General features: G+C 33.5%; 1 protein-coding gene across 1 annotated transcript; it reads right to left on the bottom strand.

The window, feature by feature from the left end:
- Window positions 1-5,734: 5,734 nt before the first annotated feature.
- LOC150095335 (astacin-like metalloprotease toxin 1) lies at window positions 5,735-11,425 on the bottom strand. Its single transcript, XM_090410341.1, has 10 exons — window positions 11,333-11,425; window positions 10,841-10,873; window positions 10,649-10,689; window positions 9,793-9,868; window positions 9,556-9,673; window positions 9,218-9,393; window positions 7,568-7,798; window positions 7,306-7,440; window positions 6,807-7,060; window positions 5,735-5,944 (listed from the first exon to the last, which is right to left on the bottom strand). The coding sequence occupies exons 1-10, from the start codon at window positions 11,385-11,387 to the stop codon at window positions 5,849-5,851; spliced, it is 1,215 nt and encodes a 404-aa protein (XP_090266467.1). The 5' UTR covers window positions 11,388-11,425; the 3' UTR covers window positions 5,735-5,848.
- Between the last annotated feature and the right edge of the window lie 8,698 nt (window positions 11,426-20,123).

Below are 20,123 nucleotides of genomic sequence, written 5' to 3'. Positions count from 1 at the left end.
TAATATGACAATATTGCACAATACAATTCAATTCACAGTACAATGTTACAAAATAAAATTGATATGATAAGTAACTGGTTTAGAGTAATGTAAGTTAGTTAATGCAAATATGAGTAACCAAGGGCCGTAGCCATACTGGTTATTAGAACAGTAATTGCTACAACGACTAAAACGACGAGTAAAGACGAATAAGAAGATCTGTCCGACTGTTGGACTCTAGACCAAAAAGCTGATTTTTGCAACAAAAATGAATGGCTGTTGTTGGAGAATAAAAACATTGGCTGTAAAATATGTAAGGAAGTCCCAAGTTTGGGAGTAGAAAGGAATAAGCAAGGTATGAATATTTCAAGCCCATGGACAAATATTCAAATTTTTCATTACATAAGTGTTGATTTTGTTTTGGATCTTGGATTGACGTGATGCTCTCCAAGAATTGTCAGAGCTTAGTGTTGAACTGCAAGCACGGGATATTACACTCTTCACTCATAGCTACACACTACACTTTACGCTCATAATAGTATATCAAGGCAGATTCGACTTTTTGAAGACAGGAAAATCAATGGCGGGCCTTTTTATCGTGAAGCTGTATAAGCAGTTGAAAATCTGAACTTTAAAGGAGTGACTTTGGTGAAGAGGGTAACCAGTCGATCAACAAATGTGAATCGTTCTTTTGATCCTACAAAATTTTATGACTGCTTGAAACAACGAATGAAAAATCGCCTTCTATCTGCAGAAGAGATGCAAATTTCAGAATGGACAAAAGTATTGTATCCAGAATGGTGGCCAGACGGTGCTGAAGGGAATGCTACTTTCGGTGAGATTGAAGTGGAGAGTTTGTGTAAGAGGCTACGAAATCCAGAACTACAGGTTGTTAGAGATTTTTAAATTTCTGATAGAGAAGAAAATGCCTGCTGCACTATTGCAGTTAATAACACTATCAACAGCATCCCCATTTCTACTGCTGAATGGGAGCGTGGCCTTTCCCAGATGAACCTGATTATCACACCGACGAGAGCTTCTCTACAAATGAAGACCGTGAGTACACTGATGTTCATCAAACTGGTTGGGCCTCCTCTGCCTGTTTTTCAACCCTTACCATACGTCAATTCCTGGTTCCTGAAAGGCAGACATCTAGCAACAGACACGAAGAGTAAGGAACGAACTCGTGAAGATGGCAACACCAGTGTGATCCGCCCAATTTGAAAGCTATTGCGAAAATTAAGGTATTTTTTAAACTGTTTTCACCTTTGGTCTAATGTTTAATGTTTTATTTCCATTTGATGTATATAATATCCATTTGTCAAAAGTAAAAGAACGAGAGCTTCAAAGGCCTGGTATGTTTGGATTTTCTTGTGTTATGAGATGAGATGGTAGAGTTCCGGTACTTATATTTACAAAAAAAGCCTTGTATATATTTTTTAAAAAGAATTGAATGACTAGAACCTAGATTTAAGTAAAAAGGTTTTAATATAAAAACACAACTAGTTTCGGCTTGTAACAGCCTTCATCAGGTGATATTATAAAAGAAATAAAAAAGAAAAAGCACTAAAACACTGAAGCTTAAATAAACTATGAACATCATAGAGAGTCTCTATACATAATTGACATTAAATCGTTGTGGTTATTTTTAAAGCTGTTCTTTCGTTAGTTATGTTATTGTATTTTTTCTTTCTTTTATAATGTCACCTGATGAAGTCTTTTACAAGCCGAAACTAGTCATGTTTTTATATTAATTTTTTTTTACTTAAGTCTCGGTTCTAGTCATTCAATTCGTTTTAAAAAATATGTATTTTAACCGAGTTAATGATCATTCTTTCATATATATATATATGTGTGTGTGTGTGTGTGTGTGTATGTGAAAAGTTTTATACCTTGAGGATAATATATATTAAGGATACCAAGTAATTTTATAAACTTGTTTTTTTACTCCTTCTCCCAAGTAAGCAAAACAGTTAAGTTTGCACCTGAACGTAGTTCAAGTCTAAAGGTAGTGAAACACCAGGGCAACTCGTTGTAAAGGTGGGTAAAGCTCTGATCACTATTCTTAGTATTTCCCATAATGTAAAACACATCTCACTAAAAGATGTATACTGTTATACATTATGGGTGGGGGGAGTCACTACCCAGACCGGTTTCAACATTTTTTGAGGTCTCCTCAGTGAGTAGCTAGACCCTAAAATACGAAGGTTTTTAGTAATACAGAGCCTTATCAGCTTTACCTATACAAGTTGCTTTTATTTTGAATAGGAAACTCTGGATGAGATAAAGATGTGAAAAGTTTTTTACCTTGGGATAATATATATTAAGGATATATTAAGGATACCAAGTAATTTTATAAACTTTGTTTTTTAACTCCTCCCAAGTAAGCAAAACAGTTATATGTTAACTACAGTTCGGATTTATTCTATATATAAATACATTTTGTATTTTTTCTTTCTCCTTTAGTTAAATATTTTAGCTCCTACATACATTGTGCCTATGCTGGAATATACCAGACCTCTGTATACTTTCACACCTTCTGTTTCTCCTATTCATAAATGAGCTTCTGTCACTAATCTCAAATTCGATTAACAGTTTCGCTAACGACAATACATTCCGTTCGTATTTTTCACTTTGCAAACCTTGCAGTGTCTACATATATTCAAATCCTCAAGATCTTCCATAATCAGTACCTTCGACTTTCAGCAGCTTTGCTATATTTCAGTGAGGTGAGGACGACTTTGTCAATTTCAGTGCGACCTAAACATAGTCTTGCCTTACTTCACGAAGCACTTCATCTTTTCTCTCACAGATCGCCACTCTCCTTGGACTGGCATACACCTCTAGACTCTCCTCCTGGCTTAAGCACATCACATCCAATGAAAGGTACGTGAAGACACAATTTCCCGTCCTACCTTAAAATATTGTTCTCGTGTATGAGTTGGTGCACTAGAATACACTCTGAAGACCACTCTTGCAATCCATAGGAGGACAATTCTGGCAATCGCTATTTCTACATAAATACAAAATTACCTGTTGGCCTATACCCATTCATTGTCCAGCTCGAAATAAACTGAACCGGCTTCTCGTCTTGGTATTCAATACCTTCTCTCTCTCTCTCAATCTCAATCTCTCTGTCTCTCTGTTCCCGATGAGTTTTCCCCACATAATGTTTTCTAAGGCGTACAACCTGCATTTGCTCAGAAGACATATTAACAAGTTCTTTCTTTCTTTCTTTTTGAACTCGCCTACAAACGGCACTGATGCGCTGTAGGTGTTTCAACCTCTCGTGTGTGGGATTGTGTTTAAAAATGCTTGGGAGTAAAGTGTATCACCGTGATAAGAAAAAATCCATTTTCCTTTTTTAGTATTGACCTTTCATTATTTTTGACCTTCAAACATTCAGTATTTTTTAAGGTGAAAAAAATGTAAATTTACTTTGCGAGATAATTGACTTTGGTAGAAATAAATATAAAATCTAGTGGCTACCATTACCAGATTTTACATTTCTGTTTTTCTATATGACAAGCTATGTAGATGTTCATATCGAATATACTGCATATACCAATCACCCTGTAATAGACGCTTCTCCACGTAGCAGGAGTGCTTTGAGATGAAACACTCTTTAAGGTTTGATGTGATTAAAATTATACATTGAATGCTCTTCCGACATATTCTTAGTTGTTTAGGCGTAATGTTAATTATCCTTAGTTGCTTATTCTGAGTATATGAAGGAACCGCATTCAAAGAATGTGCTTCCCTTATATCCTTATAAGTGCGCGTTCTTCTACCCGGCCAATTTGTCTATTTTGTGGGATGAATAATGCAAGTTTCCAGAATGTAAATCCAACTGTCTTGGCTTACTTTCGTTTAGGTTAAAAATTCTCATAAAAATTCCTCTCACATTCGGAAGGGAATTCAAACCAAATTCTAGCAAAAGCGAATCGATGCAAATTACTGTACTATGAAAGTGGATCTCATATATAGTGACAAAGTTTTCTTTATTCTGTTATGCAAAAATTTGCACTGTTGATTTAACACTAACATATTCATGATATCCCGCACTTAAATTGTCCATTTAAATTTTCATATTTTATTATGAGCGCTTCTATCACGAGAATCTTTTGATGGGTGGGGAATGTTTCATTATTCCTCTTTCATTTTTTTCCTTTTATTGATTTTTGAAATCGACAAAGAATGGCAATCAGAAAAAAAATTTTTTCCTCTATGACAATACAGCGCGGTGTTGTTAAAAATTTGATAAAATTTTTATCATTTTATCATTTTATCATAAAATGATAAAATGATATCATTTTATCATTTTAGCATTTTATCTTAGCATTTTATCATAAAATGAAAAAAAATTAAAAATTATTTAAGTTTATTTATGATAGAAAGTTCGACTAATCTAAGAAGTTTTCTTTAGATATATTGTCTGGAATTTTTGTAATAAAGAGATCAACGTTCACTTTTCAAAATCCTTCCGATGTGAAAACTTATGTTCATTTAAATGGAAAAAAATAAAAATAAAAAAGACTAACTAATGCTTACTAGATTTACACATATTTAAGTTTAAGTTTTCTCCTTAAAAATAGGTTTTTTCCGGATTAGTTGAATATTTGGTAAGAGTGGATAAAATTACTAAATCATTAGATGATCCTGAACTGCCGAAGAATGTAAAATTCTGTTTTAAAATCATAAATCTTCATCATCATCTGAATTTTACGAACTTTTATTTTTAATATTTGAAAATGTTGTCTTATCCAGCAGAACTGTTTATTCAGTGCATGGAAAACTACTGAATGTACCTTTAAAAAAAAAAAAAAATATATATATATATATATATATATATATATATGTGAACGTACTATCTTCGGTGCAAGGTTTTAACAAATATAAAACCTCCGGTGTGGTTGAGACTGTTGAATTGTACCAAGCCATTTTATTGTTTGTCTGGAGTTTTAACTGAAACTTTTGACAAAAAAAAAAAAAAAATTCAAAGTAATACAGAATTATGTTACAAAATTGTGCTCTACATTATGTTAAATTAAAAAACGGTTCTGCGTTCAGCGATCATAGAATCCCATCGTTAACGTCATAGTTAATATGATAATTAATTATGAGATTCTGTGTTGTGGTGATAATGAATGATACATTCTTTTAATAATTGTCTCGAACCTTATTTATTGTATAAGTCATTATTTAATACGCCGTCGTCAAGAATGGCATGTGCCGCTAAATATTGGTACGAATGAGAATCGAAATTTCTAAGAATTTTAAGCGATCAATTTAAACAGTAATTGCAATTGAAACAGTAACAGCAGTTTAAACAGTAAGCCACCTTCCTGTGGTTTACTGTTTAAAGGTGGCTTACTGTTTAAATTGCCAATGCAAGTAAAAGTCACAATAATGCTTCTGCACATTGCCGTAGTTTTTACTTCGGCCATCTTACAAAGCCAAACGCGGAGTTAAATGTTTGCAACATCAAATATTCCCACCAGGCTGTGCTACTTTTTCTTCTACCTCTTTCAGAAAATGTCCTTTCATGTCAAGCTAAAAATGACGTTGCTCCAAAATTGTTTTTGATAGTGTGTTGGAAACAAAAAGGTGTGAGTAGTCCATTTCTTGAGGTTTGCAGCTCTTCTGGTGATCTATGTTTACATATATCACTTCACTTCCGTGAGTATTTGGGTTAAGTTTCATGTGTATTGTCGGATAATCATTATTTTAACATGTTTATGTCATGACTATTGGGAAACAGAAGAGTTATTTTCTTTATTTTTGAGAGAAAGGTATGACAATCAAATTCGTTTGCTGTTGGGTTTCTTTGTTTCTTCTGTTGTTCCAGAGATTATTGGGATGCTTCTGACTATTGCTGGTCACAAGGCCTCAGGACAAATCCGATATCAGTAATGGCGACTGTTCCTTTTAATCCCATGACACTGGTGTCGGAGTAGATGAAAAACTGAAAATAATAATAAAACAATAAAGATTAATTCGTAAACATAACAATTCAAACTTTCCTTTTATGATTTACTTCCTTAAATTTCTTTTATATCTTTCACCTTCCTTCGCTTCCCACAAATATTCCTTTCGGTTGTTACTAACATGATCTACATATTATCAAAGATAAGCGAAGAACAAAATAATATTTTTCCTAGAAATAACACTGAATTTACCGAGATTAAGATATGCATTTTATAACTAAGTTATAAAAGATTCTAGATAAATATGTAAAGTAGACGTTGTGCTTCTCCAACTTCCTAATCAAGTCGATTTTGGTTTTGAAAACGTTATAGAAACATTTGAAACCTTTAAAGAGAGCGTCGCTGGTGGTTTCGTTTAAGATTCAATTGATCTGTGATAACCTGTAGACACTCACTCTCGAGCACATCAAAGTATTATAAGCTCTTTTAGGTTAGATGGACGGTAATGTGTTGAGCCTGGAAGATTTTATTTTTTGTGAGATCGAGTTTTGCCATCAAGGCTATACACTGACCTCTAAACGATCAAGCAGTCGCATAACTATCAACTTAGCGAATGCTGGATCCAAACCCTGACGCGATCGTGCCCATACTGTGATTCTACGATCATTGCAGACAAATAGATGTTTTGATTCGGTGGCAAATTTGCCAATAGCCAGATCCAAGATACAGTGAATTGGATAAATCTCCGTAAAAACGTGTAATTTCATGTAGCTTAAGAGAAACGAATTATTAAAATTAATCAAAGTTGAAAAGAACAGTTTTTTTAAAGAAATAAAAACCTTATTTTATTATATAAAATAAGGTTTTTACGATTCTAGAGAAATAATGAAATTTCCTTACCTGTCCATCTTTCTCTGCTATTATATCCAGTTTAACGTCCTGCCAATTAGGAGACTTTTTATTGTACTCAAGGACCTTTTTCAAGTCTTTGGTGAACGTGCTGTACATGTTCAGTCCCTTGGCTCCGTCCCCATACGAGTATATTTTAAAGGAAAAGCAAACGTGTTTAGGAGTTGTCTGGACGGAGAACGAAGGTGAGAGGATCACTGTCATACTGCCGCTCACTTGCTCCGCATCCACAGCTAAATAGTAACCTGTAAATACCCGGAATGTCCTCATCACATTTTGGAAATCGTGTAAAAGCATAAGTAGAAGATCTACATCTAAGTTGGGGAAATTTCCCGCATATGAAAACTGTCGATCTTAGATAATGTAACGTTGATATTTATTCTCGTTTTTATGAAAATTATGTTGTACATTTGGTTTTGTGTCTTTTCAAAAAATATTTTCCCTTCAAGTAACGAAAAAAAAAACAATTAAAAACATTCTTCAGTCTCACCTGTTCGGTCTCCTAGTTTCCCATGCATCCGCTCCCAGTTGAGACGTTGATAAGGTTGGTTGACAAACCCACATTCATCTTCTTCAAAGTTACAGAAAAAGTCAGGAACTGGATATGGAGTGGGCCGAACATTATCTGCACACAGAAAAGAATAAAACTTTATTAACACAATCTAAATGTGCTACAAAGAATCGATAAATTATAAAATTGATCGTATTATTGTTCAAGTTGGGCAGGATTGCATAAGAGGTGCAAAACTTACTAAAACACTCGTAAAGTCTGTTCACTCTCCGGACGTCGCTGGCACTGAGTCCTGGCTTCTTGTGCACTTGAAGCATTTCAACCCCTTGTTTCTTGGGAATCATCGTTTTAAGGTAAGTGCGATCCTTTGAAAATGAGTATTCGTCGTACAACATCACAGAATTGTAATCAAAGGTTTCTCCCAAGAAATTATTCTCCCACTGTTGCAATATGACGAAGTTGTGTCTATTTGCTGGAAGAATAAAATTTAAAATCCCTTCATCAATTATTTTAATACACTGCAAAAGCCATATCACAAAATGATGATAACTGCTTTAATCTGAATATATAAACTTTGTTTTTCTGTCCAGAGCACCACCGTACCACAGCCGCGGAATTTGACCTTCAATTGAACAAAAAAGAAAAAACCTTGGTTCGAATAATTCTAGGACACAAAGAACCGTTATAAGAATTTTTCGACTAAAAGTGAATTAGTGGATCTTATACGGGGTGTAGGATTTTGCCTCACAGAATTTTGGTTTATCATTCCATTAAAACAAAAACATATCTCCGAAACTATTTACATTTACAACTGCACTAGAGGAAGCCTTTAGAAGCCTTAATTGGGAAACAACAGGAGTAAACATAAATGGAGAAAGGCTGCATCATCTGAAATTTGCAGATGATATTGTCCTAATAGCAGATAATCTTGAAGATCTGGAAGAAGGGCTAAATCAGCTAAATGAAGCCTCCAGAGTAATTGGATTAAAAATAAATAGAGAAAAAACCAAAAATAATGATGAATAAATATATTACCCATAGAACTGTCAAAGTTGAAAACCATGAAATAGAACAAGTCACTTCATATGTATATTTGGGCCAATTGTTATCCTTTGAGGAGTGCCAAAGAAAAGAGATTGAACGAATAATTCACTTGGGATGGATGGCTTATGGGAAAATGAGAGACATTTTCAGAAGTGACATCCTTGTGAGTATAAAAAGGAAAGCTTTCTACCAGTGCATACTTCCTGTCCTAACATATGGAGGAGAAACATGGACTTTAAAAGAAGCCCTAAACAAAAAGCTGAAAACAACACAACACAACACATTGAAAGAAGTATGCTAAAAATAACATTAAACTATAGGAAGACAAATACCCAGATAAGATCTCAAACAGGTGTCATGGATATTTTGAAATACATTAAACAGGCTAAGTGGAGATGGGCTGACCATATTGCCAAATTCAGTAACGGGAGATGGACTAGAAAAACAACAGAGTGGAGACCAATGGATGGAGCAAGATAAAGAGGAAGACCGAGAAGAAGGTGGAGGGATGAACTGGAACAAATTGCAGGAGTGAGATGGATGGATGGGAGAGGCAGAAAACCGAGTGATCTGGAAAATCAAGGAGGAAACCTTCGTCCAGCAGTGGACATAACCAAAAGGTTGAAGAAGAAGAACACAAAACCTTCTCCAGCAAAACAAACATAATTCCAACCAGTTCTCTTATATTCACAAGTTAAATATTGGTTAAGAAAGACAGACGAAGAATATTTCAAGTTATATTTCATTTTTAATACGGTCCAGCTTGAGGATGCCAAACATCCGTTACACATTTTAAGGTTTAAATACTCCAGTTTAAGAAATGTATTGAATATAACTTAGATATCACCTGGTTTTATATTGTCCCAGACGATCTCAATATAATCATCGCGGTCTGATCGACTATGTTCGTGGAAGAAACCAATTGCATGTCCCAACTCGTGTTCTACAAGGGCTTTAAAATGACATCCAAAGTCCAAAGAAACTATTTGTTCTCCTCCTTGACGACCAACTGCCGAGGAACAGCTGTAAAGACACAAAACTGAAATATGTAACAGGTTAAGTGAGATATCAATAAATATTTATATATTTGAACTTATATTAGCGACATCTTTTGTATTTACTGAGTATACTGTATGTATACACACATAAATATCAATAACAGTGATAATGTAATGCAATTCTTACCCTCCTTTCTTGTCCAATTTGATATAATCTGTGATTTCAGGAGTTCTTTTCACAAATTTGATGCATGTTTTGGTATGGTACTCATTCATTGCTTCTTCAATTACATCCACGTAAGGTTCTAAAAGTGAAAACAAAACAGCTCCTAATTGAACAGCTGAGGAACAACGATACATGTAACATGCAGTTGCTACTTTCAAGAAATTGTAAAGAATTATATTGAATTAGCACGATACTCACTCTGGTTGTCTGCAAGCTCATAATAAACGATTCCGCCAGGCCAGAGTCTTTGGTCGTTCACAATGGCATTACGGTCCTGAGTGAAAATAGTAACTTCGATGAATATCTCACATGAAAACAATAATTCAAATACTTTTTCTTTACACAGATAACGCACTGAACTCTTATTTTCGTAATTCAAGATACATAACACTTGTTATGTATCTCTACTCAGCAAGATTTCAACAATACTCCAAGTGATAAAACAAAGAATTTGAGCACTATGGGGGCGCTGATCAAACATATCTGGACAAAGTTTTTGTATGGAAAGTAATCTCTAAATGGCATTGAAGCTACAACCATGCAGGAGATTTAGCAACAACTCTCGATGCCATTTATCAGAATTAAGGTAGCAGCTTGATTCAATCGTCAAAGAGTTAATCTAAAGTGCAGAATATCTTTTCCCTTGCGTACGTTGTAATGTGGATAGCTGAAGGAACAACGTGTATAGGCATCAAGTTCGTGATGCGGTGGCTTTTGATTTATGGTTTAAACCCTGAGGAAAAAACAGATGAAGTTACAATGAACAGGCTCTTTTTCATTATGCAAGTCTGTATAGTGAAACCAAAACGGCGAAGCAATTTTTCTGTATTATATTATTTTACTGTATTACTGTGTAATAATAATAATAATAAAATCCTTATCCCACCTATGGGACTTATATAAGTTTCCGACTTTTGTGGAAGGAAACCGTATTACAAAACGCAATCTTTGTATGCATGCTTTAATTTTCTCTACAAAAAATTATATTCCAAATATTTTTGTCAGTCCTCGCATATTATTTGGGTGATTATATTCGAAACAAACTGATGCTCACCGAGTATGGATCGATGCCAGTGATGTCACCTTCGAAGAGATCTAATGGAAAATACAAAAGTAACTTCAACAGACATTTACACTTTTATTTGTTCACTGTTTCCTATAAAACAAGAATTTCTATCGATTTAAAGATTTCCAGTAATAGAATTTATTATTTTAAAAATTTGTTCCATAAACAGAAATGTCATACCTGGATTTTGGAGAAGCTCATCTCTGAAAATAACTAAAAAGAAATAAATATTCAGTTGAAATAATCAATAAGATGACGAAATATTATTAACAACTCATTAAAAAAATAAATTTGAATATCATATTCTAACTTATTGGTTAATAAATATTTAAATATCTTAACATCTAAATAAATATTTAAATAAAATTAAAATGCGTTTATCAAATCTCTGTGGATATTAATAACCATTAATAATTCTATAAAATTAAAAATTCTATAAAATTCTATAATTATGTATGCTGTTAAACTGTTTTGACATACATTTCCTTCCCTATCCCCTCTAAGATAAGAACGAAAATTGTATAATAACTTTTTCATAGTACTGATTTCTTTACTGACGTATATTCTTTCAAAAGAAGGTAACCAGTTTTTGTTTTATACCAGTATTAAGTATTTATTTTAGAAAGCAATATAAATATAAATATGCAAATTTTATTAAGTCAGTAGGCTTACCACCCCTGGTTAACTGGGATCCCACTAGAACGAAGATACAAGTCCAAAAAGACATCTTTGATCAAGAGAAAATGAAATAGTGCAGCATATGAGACAATTTTGTAGTCTTATGAAACATTCAGAAAGGGAACTTATCAGTGAAATTATCAGACCTTTCGACGTTGTTTAGCGATAACTTTGGGAACTACCACCTGTTTAAAGGCGTAACCCACCTAAAGAATTCCATGACATCATCATAACTGCTGCAAAAAATAATATCGCTGCTTCTTTTTAGGTGTTCTCTCATATTCGTTTCTTTGAATGGAATGCCATTTTTTGGTATTCCATTTAAAGTTAAATTCTGAACTGATTTTAGGCTTCGTCATATAATAAAACAGAATCTACCGATTGAGTTAACCACTCGTGTAGTTAGTGTTTTATCAAACAGCTTTTATTAACCTTTAAGCGAAGTATAGTGAGTTTTAACCAGATAATACAAACAACGAATACACTTAAGATAACTAAAGAACTAGATATAATAAATTTAAAAATTAGATAAAATGAAATTATGGACCTTCGAGAAAGTCGCAGCCTCAACTCAACCGCCATCCCTTCTATTTAAATTCGAACCATTTTATTCCAACTAAATACAAAGCCAATCTCAAGCCATTTTACTGTTTTCTTCAACTCCTGAATTAAGAAAGTAGATCAAGAGTCACTAATTTACTACACTAAACCAAAAAAAAAAAAAGGTGGGGAGTCTCGATAAGTGAGTTGGACGTTTGTTTGTAGAATGTAAAACTAACTAGCGCGTTTCTCCGAAAGTGAGTAAGCAGAAAACATGAAAGAACATGTCTATGATTTGGTTAGTATTAGACAATACTGACCAAATAAATTGTCTTATAGAGCGAAAGGAATTTAAAGAGAGGAAGACATTTCCATAAGTTTGGTTTTTCATCAAAAAGAGATTAAAATAATTTTCATGAGTGTCTGTACGAGGAAGTCTTTTGTCCCTGATGGACTCTGTCTAATCTTGAGAACTATTCTTCGGGGTTAATTTCTATTTTGTTAACTTTAGAACTTATTTATTCGTTGATATTATCCCTATAGTTCAAAAATTCATTTACATTTTATTGCCATTAGTTGTCTTGCACATGTTTCTACTGTTTAGCAGTAATAAGAGAAAATAAAAATAGTCACATTTGTTAGCTATATTTCGGGCATAATTAATAACTAACGAAAGAATTTTATCCCTGTGGGTTGCCACTGGAGATTTTTTTTTTATTTAAGTTTTCCTTTGGGCAACTAATGCCTTTGAGCAACTAATGCAACTAACGATATAAGTATACTAAATTCCTGTTACAAATTATATAACAGAATTTTAAATAACAAACTAATAAAATAATTCGAAAACTTTATTTTAGAAGTACAGAATGGATTTAGAAAAGGACGATCATGTATAGACCCAGCATTTTGCCTAAAATTAATAATAGAGAAAAGAAGAGAATATAATTTAGAAACACATATTGCATTTATTGACTTTGAAAAAGTATTTGACAAAGTTAAAAGAAACATATTATTTAACATATTAAAAGAAAGACAAATACCAAATAATATCCTAAAAGCTATCATAAGTATATATGAAAATAATCAAATACAAATAAGATTAAATCATGAGCTATCATATACGAGAGAGATAAACCAAGGGGTCCGGGGATGTCCCCTCTCAGCAACTCTTTTTAATATCTACTTAAATCAAATAATGATAAAATGAAATAAAAATTTCATCAAGGAATTAAACTTTCTCCTACAGTAAACTTAAACATTCTCCTTTTTGCCGACGACCAAATAATAATTACAAATTCTAAAGATAACTTACAGAAAGCTATTTTAGATCTAAATGAGATATCCAAAGATTATGGTATGATAATATCAACGGAAAAATCCAAAACTATGGCATTTAAAGGACAAGATCCAGCAAGAACTGAGATAGTAATAGATAACAAGATCTTATAACAGGTGAATTTATTTAACTACTTAGGATGTATGATCATATATGAAAATGAAAAAGTTATAAACGTAAAAATTGCAAAATATTTCTAAATAACTGGTGTAATTAACTCTATATTTAAGCCAAACCTAGTTCAAAAACAAACCAGACTAAAAGTATACAATACATATGCCCTACCAGTCTTAATGTACGGAAGCGAAATCTGGACAATAAAACAAAAAGACAAAAAAAAAAGATTAATAACAGCTGAAATGAAGTTTATGAGAAAAACTGCAAAGTGTACTCTATTTGATCACAAAAGAAACGAAGAAATTATCATCATCATCATCATCATCATCATCATACGTATCAAGGATTTAGGCCTAGCGTGGCCTGTTCTGGCCTCAGACGTCATCGTTGAATCGTTTAAGAGGACGTCCTGGTTTTCTTTTTCCTAATGGCTTGTACTTTAAGGCTTGTTTCGGTAATCTTTCTGTTTTCATTCTTTGAACGTGTTCCATCCATTTATGTTTATATTTTTTAATTTTTTCTATTACTGGTTCTTGGTTTAATTCTTTCATAATATCTTCGTTTCTTTTGTGATCAAATAGGGTATACTTTGCAGTTTTTCACATAAACTTCATTTCTGCTGTTATTAATCTTTGTTTGTCTTTTTGTTTTATTGTCCAGATTTCGCTTCCATACATTAAGACCGGTAGGGATAATGTATTGTATACTTTTAGCCTGGTTTGTTTTTGAACTAGGTTTGGTTTAAATATAGAATTAATTACACCTGTTATTTTTAAATATTTTGCAATTTTTACATTTATGTCTTTTTCATTTTCATATGTGATCATACATCCTAGATAGCTAAATGAATTCACCTGTTCTAAGATCTTGTTATCTGTTACTATTTTAGTTCTTGCGATCTTGTCCTTTAAAGGCCATAGTTTTTTATTTTTCCGTTGATATTATCATACCATAATCTTTGGATATCTCATTTAGATTTAAAATAACTTTCTGTAAGTTATCTTCAGAATTTGTAATTATTATTTGGTCGTCGGCAAAGAGGAGAGTGTTTAAGTTAACTGTAGGTGAAAGTTTAATTTCTTGGTGTAAATTTTTACTCCATTTTATTATTATTTCATTTAAGTAGATATTAAAGAGAGTTGCTGAGAGGAGACATCCCTGTCGCACCCCTTGGTTTATCTCTCTTGTATATGATAGCTCGTGATTTAATCTTATTTGTATTTGATTATTTTCATATATACTTGTGATAGCTTTTAGGATATTATTTGGTATTTGTCTTTCTTTTAATATGTTAAATAATATGTTTCTTTTAACTTTGTCAAATGCTTTTTCAAAGTCAATAAATGCAATATGTGTTTCTGAATTATATTCTCTTCTTTTCTCTATTATTAATTTTAGGCAGAAGGCTGGGTCTATACATGATCGTCCTTTTCTAAATCCATTCTGTACCTCTAGAATAAAGTTTTCAGAATATTTCATTAGTTTGTTATTTAAGATTCTGCTATATATTTTGTAACAGGAATTTAGTATACTGATACCTCTATAGTTTTTAGGGTCATCTCTATTACGTTTCTTAAAGATAGGGATCACAATTGCTTTTTTCCATTCTATTGGGGGATACCACTTAGTAAATTTTATTTAAAAATAATAAGAGTCTTACTTTGAATCTTGTTCCTGCGTATTTATATAATTCTGAACCTAGCTTATCTTCTCCAGGTGATTTCCCGTTTCTTGTTTCTTTCATGCTGATTTCTAATTCTTCTTCAGTTATTTCCTTTTCATTTTCGTTAATTGTTTGCCATTTGTCTTTTTTAAAATATTTGTCTGTCCACAGTTCTGTGTAGTAATTTAAAATTCTTCTAATTTCAATTCAGTGTTTCATTTTATGTTTTCTTTGGTATCTGCATTTAGGTGTTTCAAAATCTTATATACATTGGGTCTTATTTTATATAAATCATGTTCTAAATTAGAAACAAATTTATTCCATGATTCTCTGTCTTTTTCTGACTTCTCGTTTAGCTATGGCTCTTATTCTTTTATATTCTATTTCATCTTCTAATCTTTTACTGCTTAACCATTTGTGATAGGCTTCTTTTTTCTTTTCGATTATTTCTTTGATTGTATCATCCCAGATCTTCAGTTTTTTTCTTTTATTGAATTTTTTGGTCTTTCCTAAGCTTTCATTTGCTGCTGCATTTAGTATCATTTTTATATTAAGCCATTCTATTTCTTCATTTTGTTTTATTTTATCTAGATATCGGTTAATTCTTTGTTCATATAGCCATTGTACATTTGCGTCATTCAATAGTCTAGTTTTATAAACAAATGTTTCAAATTTTCTTTCTGTTCTTGTTACTTGTAGCCATTTAGGTGGTAATCTTAATTTTATTTTAACAAGGAAGTGGTCACTGCTTATTTCATATCCTCTGTGAACTCTAACATCTAGTGAAAATTTTGATGTCTTTTCATTTAATATGAAGTAATCTAATATTGATTTCCACCCTCTTGATGCCAAAGTATATTTATGTATGTCTTTATGTTTATAGAAGGAATTCATTATTTTAGATTATTATAAACTACAGTCAATCAATTTTTTACCATTCCTGTTTAGAGTATGTTCTCCATCTATTCCTATATTATTATTAATTTTCGTGTTTCCAATTCTTGCATTTAAGTCTCCTGCTAAAATTATGTAATCATTTTTATTTATGTTATTATATATGTTTTGTAGCTGATTATAAAAATCACTATTATCTTGTTCTCTTCCTTCTTCTGGGGAATATAAACCAATTATTGTTAAATAGCCTTTATCTATTTTTATTCTAGCTTCTATTATTCTTTCATTCCATAATTTATAATGTTTTAACTGTTTTGAAAGGGAGTTATGAATCCAAATCATGACTCCTGCTTGTGCTCTTTGGTCTCTGTCGACTCCACTGTATATCACATTAAAATTTTCCGTTCTCATAGTTCCTTTTAATTTCTTTTTTGTTTCAGTGATTACTGCTATTTTAAAATTTCTTTCATTTAATAACTGGTCTAATTCTATTTCTTTGTATGCTATTCCTCTTACATTCCAGTTTGCTATGTGTATTATATTTTGTCGTTTCCATTTTCGTTTTCCCTTTTCCATTCCAGGGTCGTTTCCCATAGATTCAATCCGATTATCTTTTTCTGTCAGCTTACAAGTAGGATTATGTTCTCCATGTCAGGGGACTAGCCTGACGATGGAATAGTTCAGTGGTAGGGCTGCTACCTTAAGGCTTCTGAACTAGCCTTCTTCCGAATTTAAACCCATAGGAGTAATAGGGTATATTAAAGGGGAAAGAGTAGATTATAGAAGAAATATAGTAAGGTTTTATAGAGAGGGCATAGTTGTAAGGCTAGAAATGAAAAGACCACATGGCTTTTGAGTACTCTAATAGCATAAGGTTCATAAAGTAAGAAGAGTTGGCTGATAAGGCCTTATAGGAAAGATTAAAGTAAGTGGATCTTCCTCAAAGTAGAAGAAGGAGAGGATATATATCCAGCTAGGGGTCCATGGGAGTGCCGCTTCCCTTACAATCAAGATGATTGCCCCTTATGGCCCTGTTGGTACACGAGTCCTTATTCAGTATATTCGGACCACCCCACCATATATATATATATACACACACACACACACACACACACACACACACACACACACACACATGGTGGGCTCCCCTATTCGCCACCCAGGGGACGCGCTCTCTAGGGGTTAACGAAGAAATTATTAAAGAATTAAACCAAGAATCAGTAATAGAAAAAATTAAAAAATATACACATAAATGGATAGAACACGTTCAAAGAATGGAAATAGAAAGATTACCGAAACAAGCCTTAAAGTACAAGTCACTAGGAAAAAAAAAAAACAGGACGTCCTCTTAAGAAATTCAACGATGACTTCTAAGGCCGGAACAGGCCACGCTAGACCCAAATCCTTGATAGGCATGATGGTGATGATGATGAACTAATGCACAATAATTTCGATTAAATTGGATTTTGGGTTTGAATATTTGTTTTGAATCTCTAAGCCCATCTTGTAGTGTATTTCCTGCTTTCTTTCAACCGACTGGTCACTTTGTTTTCTGGCCAGTCACTGTTAGCACCTGATTGTGGATGAGGGTTTAGATCGGGAATCTTTACAGGCCAATATAACTTTTGTATCTCATATTTCCTCAAATCATGTCGCCGCTGGTCTTGTAATTCACACCAATTCGGGTACTCATCTATTCGCGACAGTAAAATAGTAAAGATAACACAGCGGATAATGGGAATGATGCGGAGGATATTGACTGGTAGAAGTAAGGATGTTATGGTTCCTTTGTATAAGGCTTTGATCAGGCCACATATGGATTACTGTGCACAGATCTGGTCACCTGGTTTTCAAAAAGATGAAATTGCGTTGGAAAAAGTTCAGAGGCGATTGACTAAGGTGGTTTCTGGTCTCTGGAATGGAGAGTATGAAGACAGATTGACAAAATGCAATTTTCAGAAATTGGTGGATAGAAGGAGTAGGGGGATATGATTGAGACATATAAACTGTTAAGAGGTTATTACCAGATTAATGTCGAGAGCTTTTGCACAGAATGGGTGAGGATAACATGAGAACAAGAGGTCATTCCTGGAAGCTGTATAAAGAGGATGGGAGCAAGGGAGTGAGGAGCAGGTTTTTTGAATGGAGAGAGGTGAGTGATTGGAATGCTTTGCCCGAAAGTGTGGTGTGTGCAGAGACAGTGAATATATTTAAGGCACAGTATGATAAACTGTGTGTATAACAATGGACCTCCCACGATGAGTCTTTGACTCCATGAAGGTTTTTATAATAATAATAATAATAATAATAATAACCAAAAACGAATGCCCAGAATATCGTTTTCGTTTTCTGGACATTACGACCGAGGCATACTAGTTCAAACCAGGAGAACTATCTTTGCTCTGTAAGATAACATACTTAACAGTTGGCACAGTACACTTGGTAATAAGGCTGTCTTGGTACTCTCCATAACCACACATCCACCTGATTTGAAGAATGATTATTGTAATTCACCATTCTATACCAGTGGTGCCCAACCTTTTTTCACTTGAGTACCCCTTTTAAATCCATTTCTATAAATTGTATCCCTTGTTTTTAAAATAGCTGTTTCTGAATACTGACACTTTTGTTCAGTGCCTATCTTAATGTAAAATATGTAGTTTACTTTACTTGTTTTTCAGTCATTATTAATTATTTTTTGTGTACCCTTGAACAGCCCAGCACGTACCCCGATTGGGAACTGATGCTCTATACTACAGCTTTTTCTACGATCTTCTCTCCAATCATGACAGGCTCAGCTCGACTCAGTTTTAGCCAGAGCCCTGTTTGTGATGATATTTGGCTTGAATGAAGTAGATCCTTCTTGAAATCAGAAACTGGTGGCACAATCATCTAAAAACTAAATGCCCAAGTTGTCAGTGGGATCCTCCAGCATACTGCTGTTCTGGACCAAACAACTACGCTTTGAATGCAGAACTCTATCCAAGTTAAGGAAATACACTTACATAATGGGAGCAATAGACAACACATTTTCGTCACTTTTCTGTCACTTTCCATCAGTTTATTACTCTGATTACTGCTTTTTGAAAGTGTTTTGCATTCATATGTTACCATTGTAAATATGGTCTGTGATAAGCTTTCCTTACGCACCGTGGCTACACGATTTGAAATGCAGTTATGCTCAATGATGAGAATCATCCTCTCCGACTATGTTCCGAACTACCTGTTCGTGCAGATGATTTATGCAGCATATATAGACACTTAAAAGAGAATAATGCCACAGAATTGGTGAGGATAGCAGGAGAACAAGAGGTTATTCCTGGAAGCTGGAATTCCTGGAAGGTTTAGGTTAGGCACATGTCGACCAGAAATAACTACAGGAACATGAGTGACATAACCGTAATGGATTAACTTCCTCAGATTCTTCCAACAGCACAATCGGATTCTTAATCATATCCATGTTTGGAAATTAGTGAAACGAAATGATCCCGACACGGATTAACAACCTCGAAAAAATGAAACAAAACTTCAATGGAAGTGGCGTTTACATCCGCAGCACTAGATCGTTGAAGAACGGCCTAAGTTCAATTCCAGATGACTACAGAAACGTTTTCTAAACCTTTCTTTGATCTATTCCCGAGTTAGTTGATATGACATGAGCAAGAGGGCTTTTTCTCCAGTATACTCGGTTTATCTTCCGTAACTCAAGAAAATTGACCATCGAGCCCAAACTGTTAGCATTCGGGAGATTATCAGCCGTCTCTTTACTTTATGCTGTCTATAATTAGTGATAATCTTGAACCAGCTATCTCTGATTGGCTACAAGTGAAGACTGAACTTCCCCCTTGGTCTTCAAAAGTCAAATAGGGCTAAACTCGACCTCGCTTACTCCTTATAAGGGAATAAAAGGCGTTAGTTGATTTATTTATTCATCATTTATGGAATTTTGCCTACTGTGGTTCAACGAATTACAATTATTTGATTTTTAATTAAATAATAAGTTTAATAAGTGTCTTTCCAGAGTAAATTTTATACTCCAAAATTGTTTTTGACAGTGCGCTGAAAACAAAAATGTCCTGAGTTTAAAAGAGAGTATTCCATTTCTTGAGGCTTGCAGCTCTTCTGGTGATCTATGCATACATATATCACTTCACTTCTGTGAGTATTTGGGTTACGTTTCATGTGTATTGTCTGAAAATCATTATTTTAACATGTTTGTGTCATGACTATTGGGA

This window comes from Typopeltis vanoorti, chromosome 20, assembly GCF_054136105.1.
Source record: "Typopeltis vanoorti isolate ZY-2024b chromosome 20, IOZ_Tvanoo_1.0, whole genome shotgun sequence".
NCBI lineage: Eukaryota > Metazoa > Arthropoda > Arachnida > Uropygi > Thelyphonidae > Typopeltis > Typopeltis vanoorti.
This window is presented reverse-complemented; position numbering and strand designations above follow the sequence as displayed.

Bases quoted from the DNA above. Each gene is read 5' to 3' on its own strand.
- LOC150095335 (XM_090410341.1), bottom strand. From the start codon at position 11,387: ATGTCTTTTTGGACTTGTATCTTCGTTCTAGTGGGATCCCAGTTAACC. The intron at 10,874-11,332 runs GTAAGCCTACTG...ATTTCTTTTTAG, and splicing joins ATCCCAGTTAACCAGGGGTG to TTATTTTCAGAGATGAGCTT. The intron at 5,945-6,806 runs GTAAGGAAATTT...TATTATTTTCAG, and splicing joins TAGCAGAGAAAGATGGACAG to TTTTTCATCTACTCCGACAC.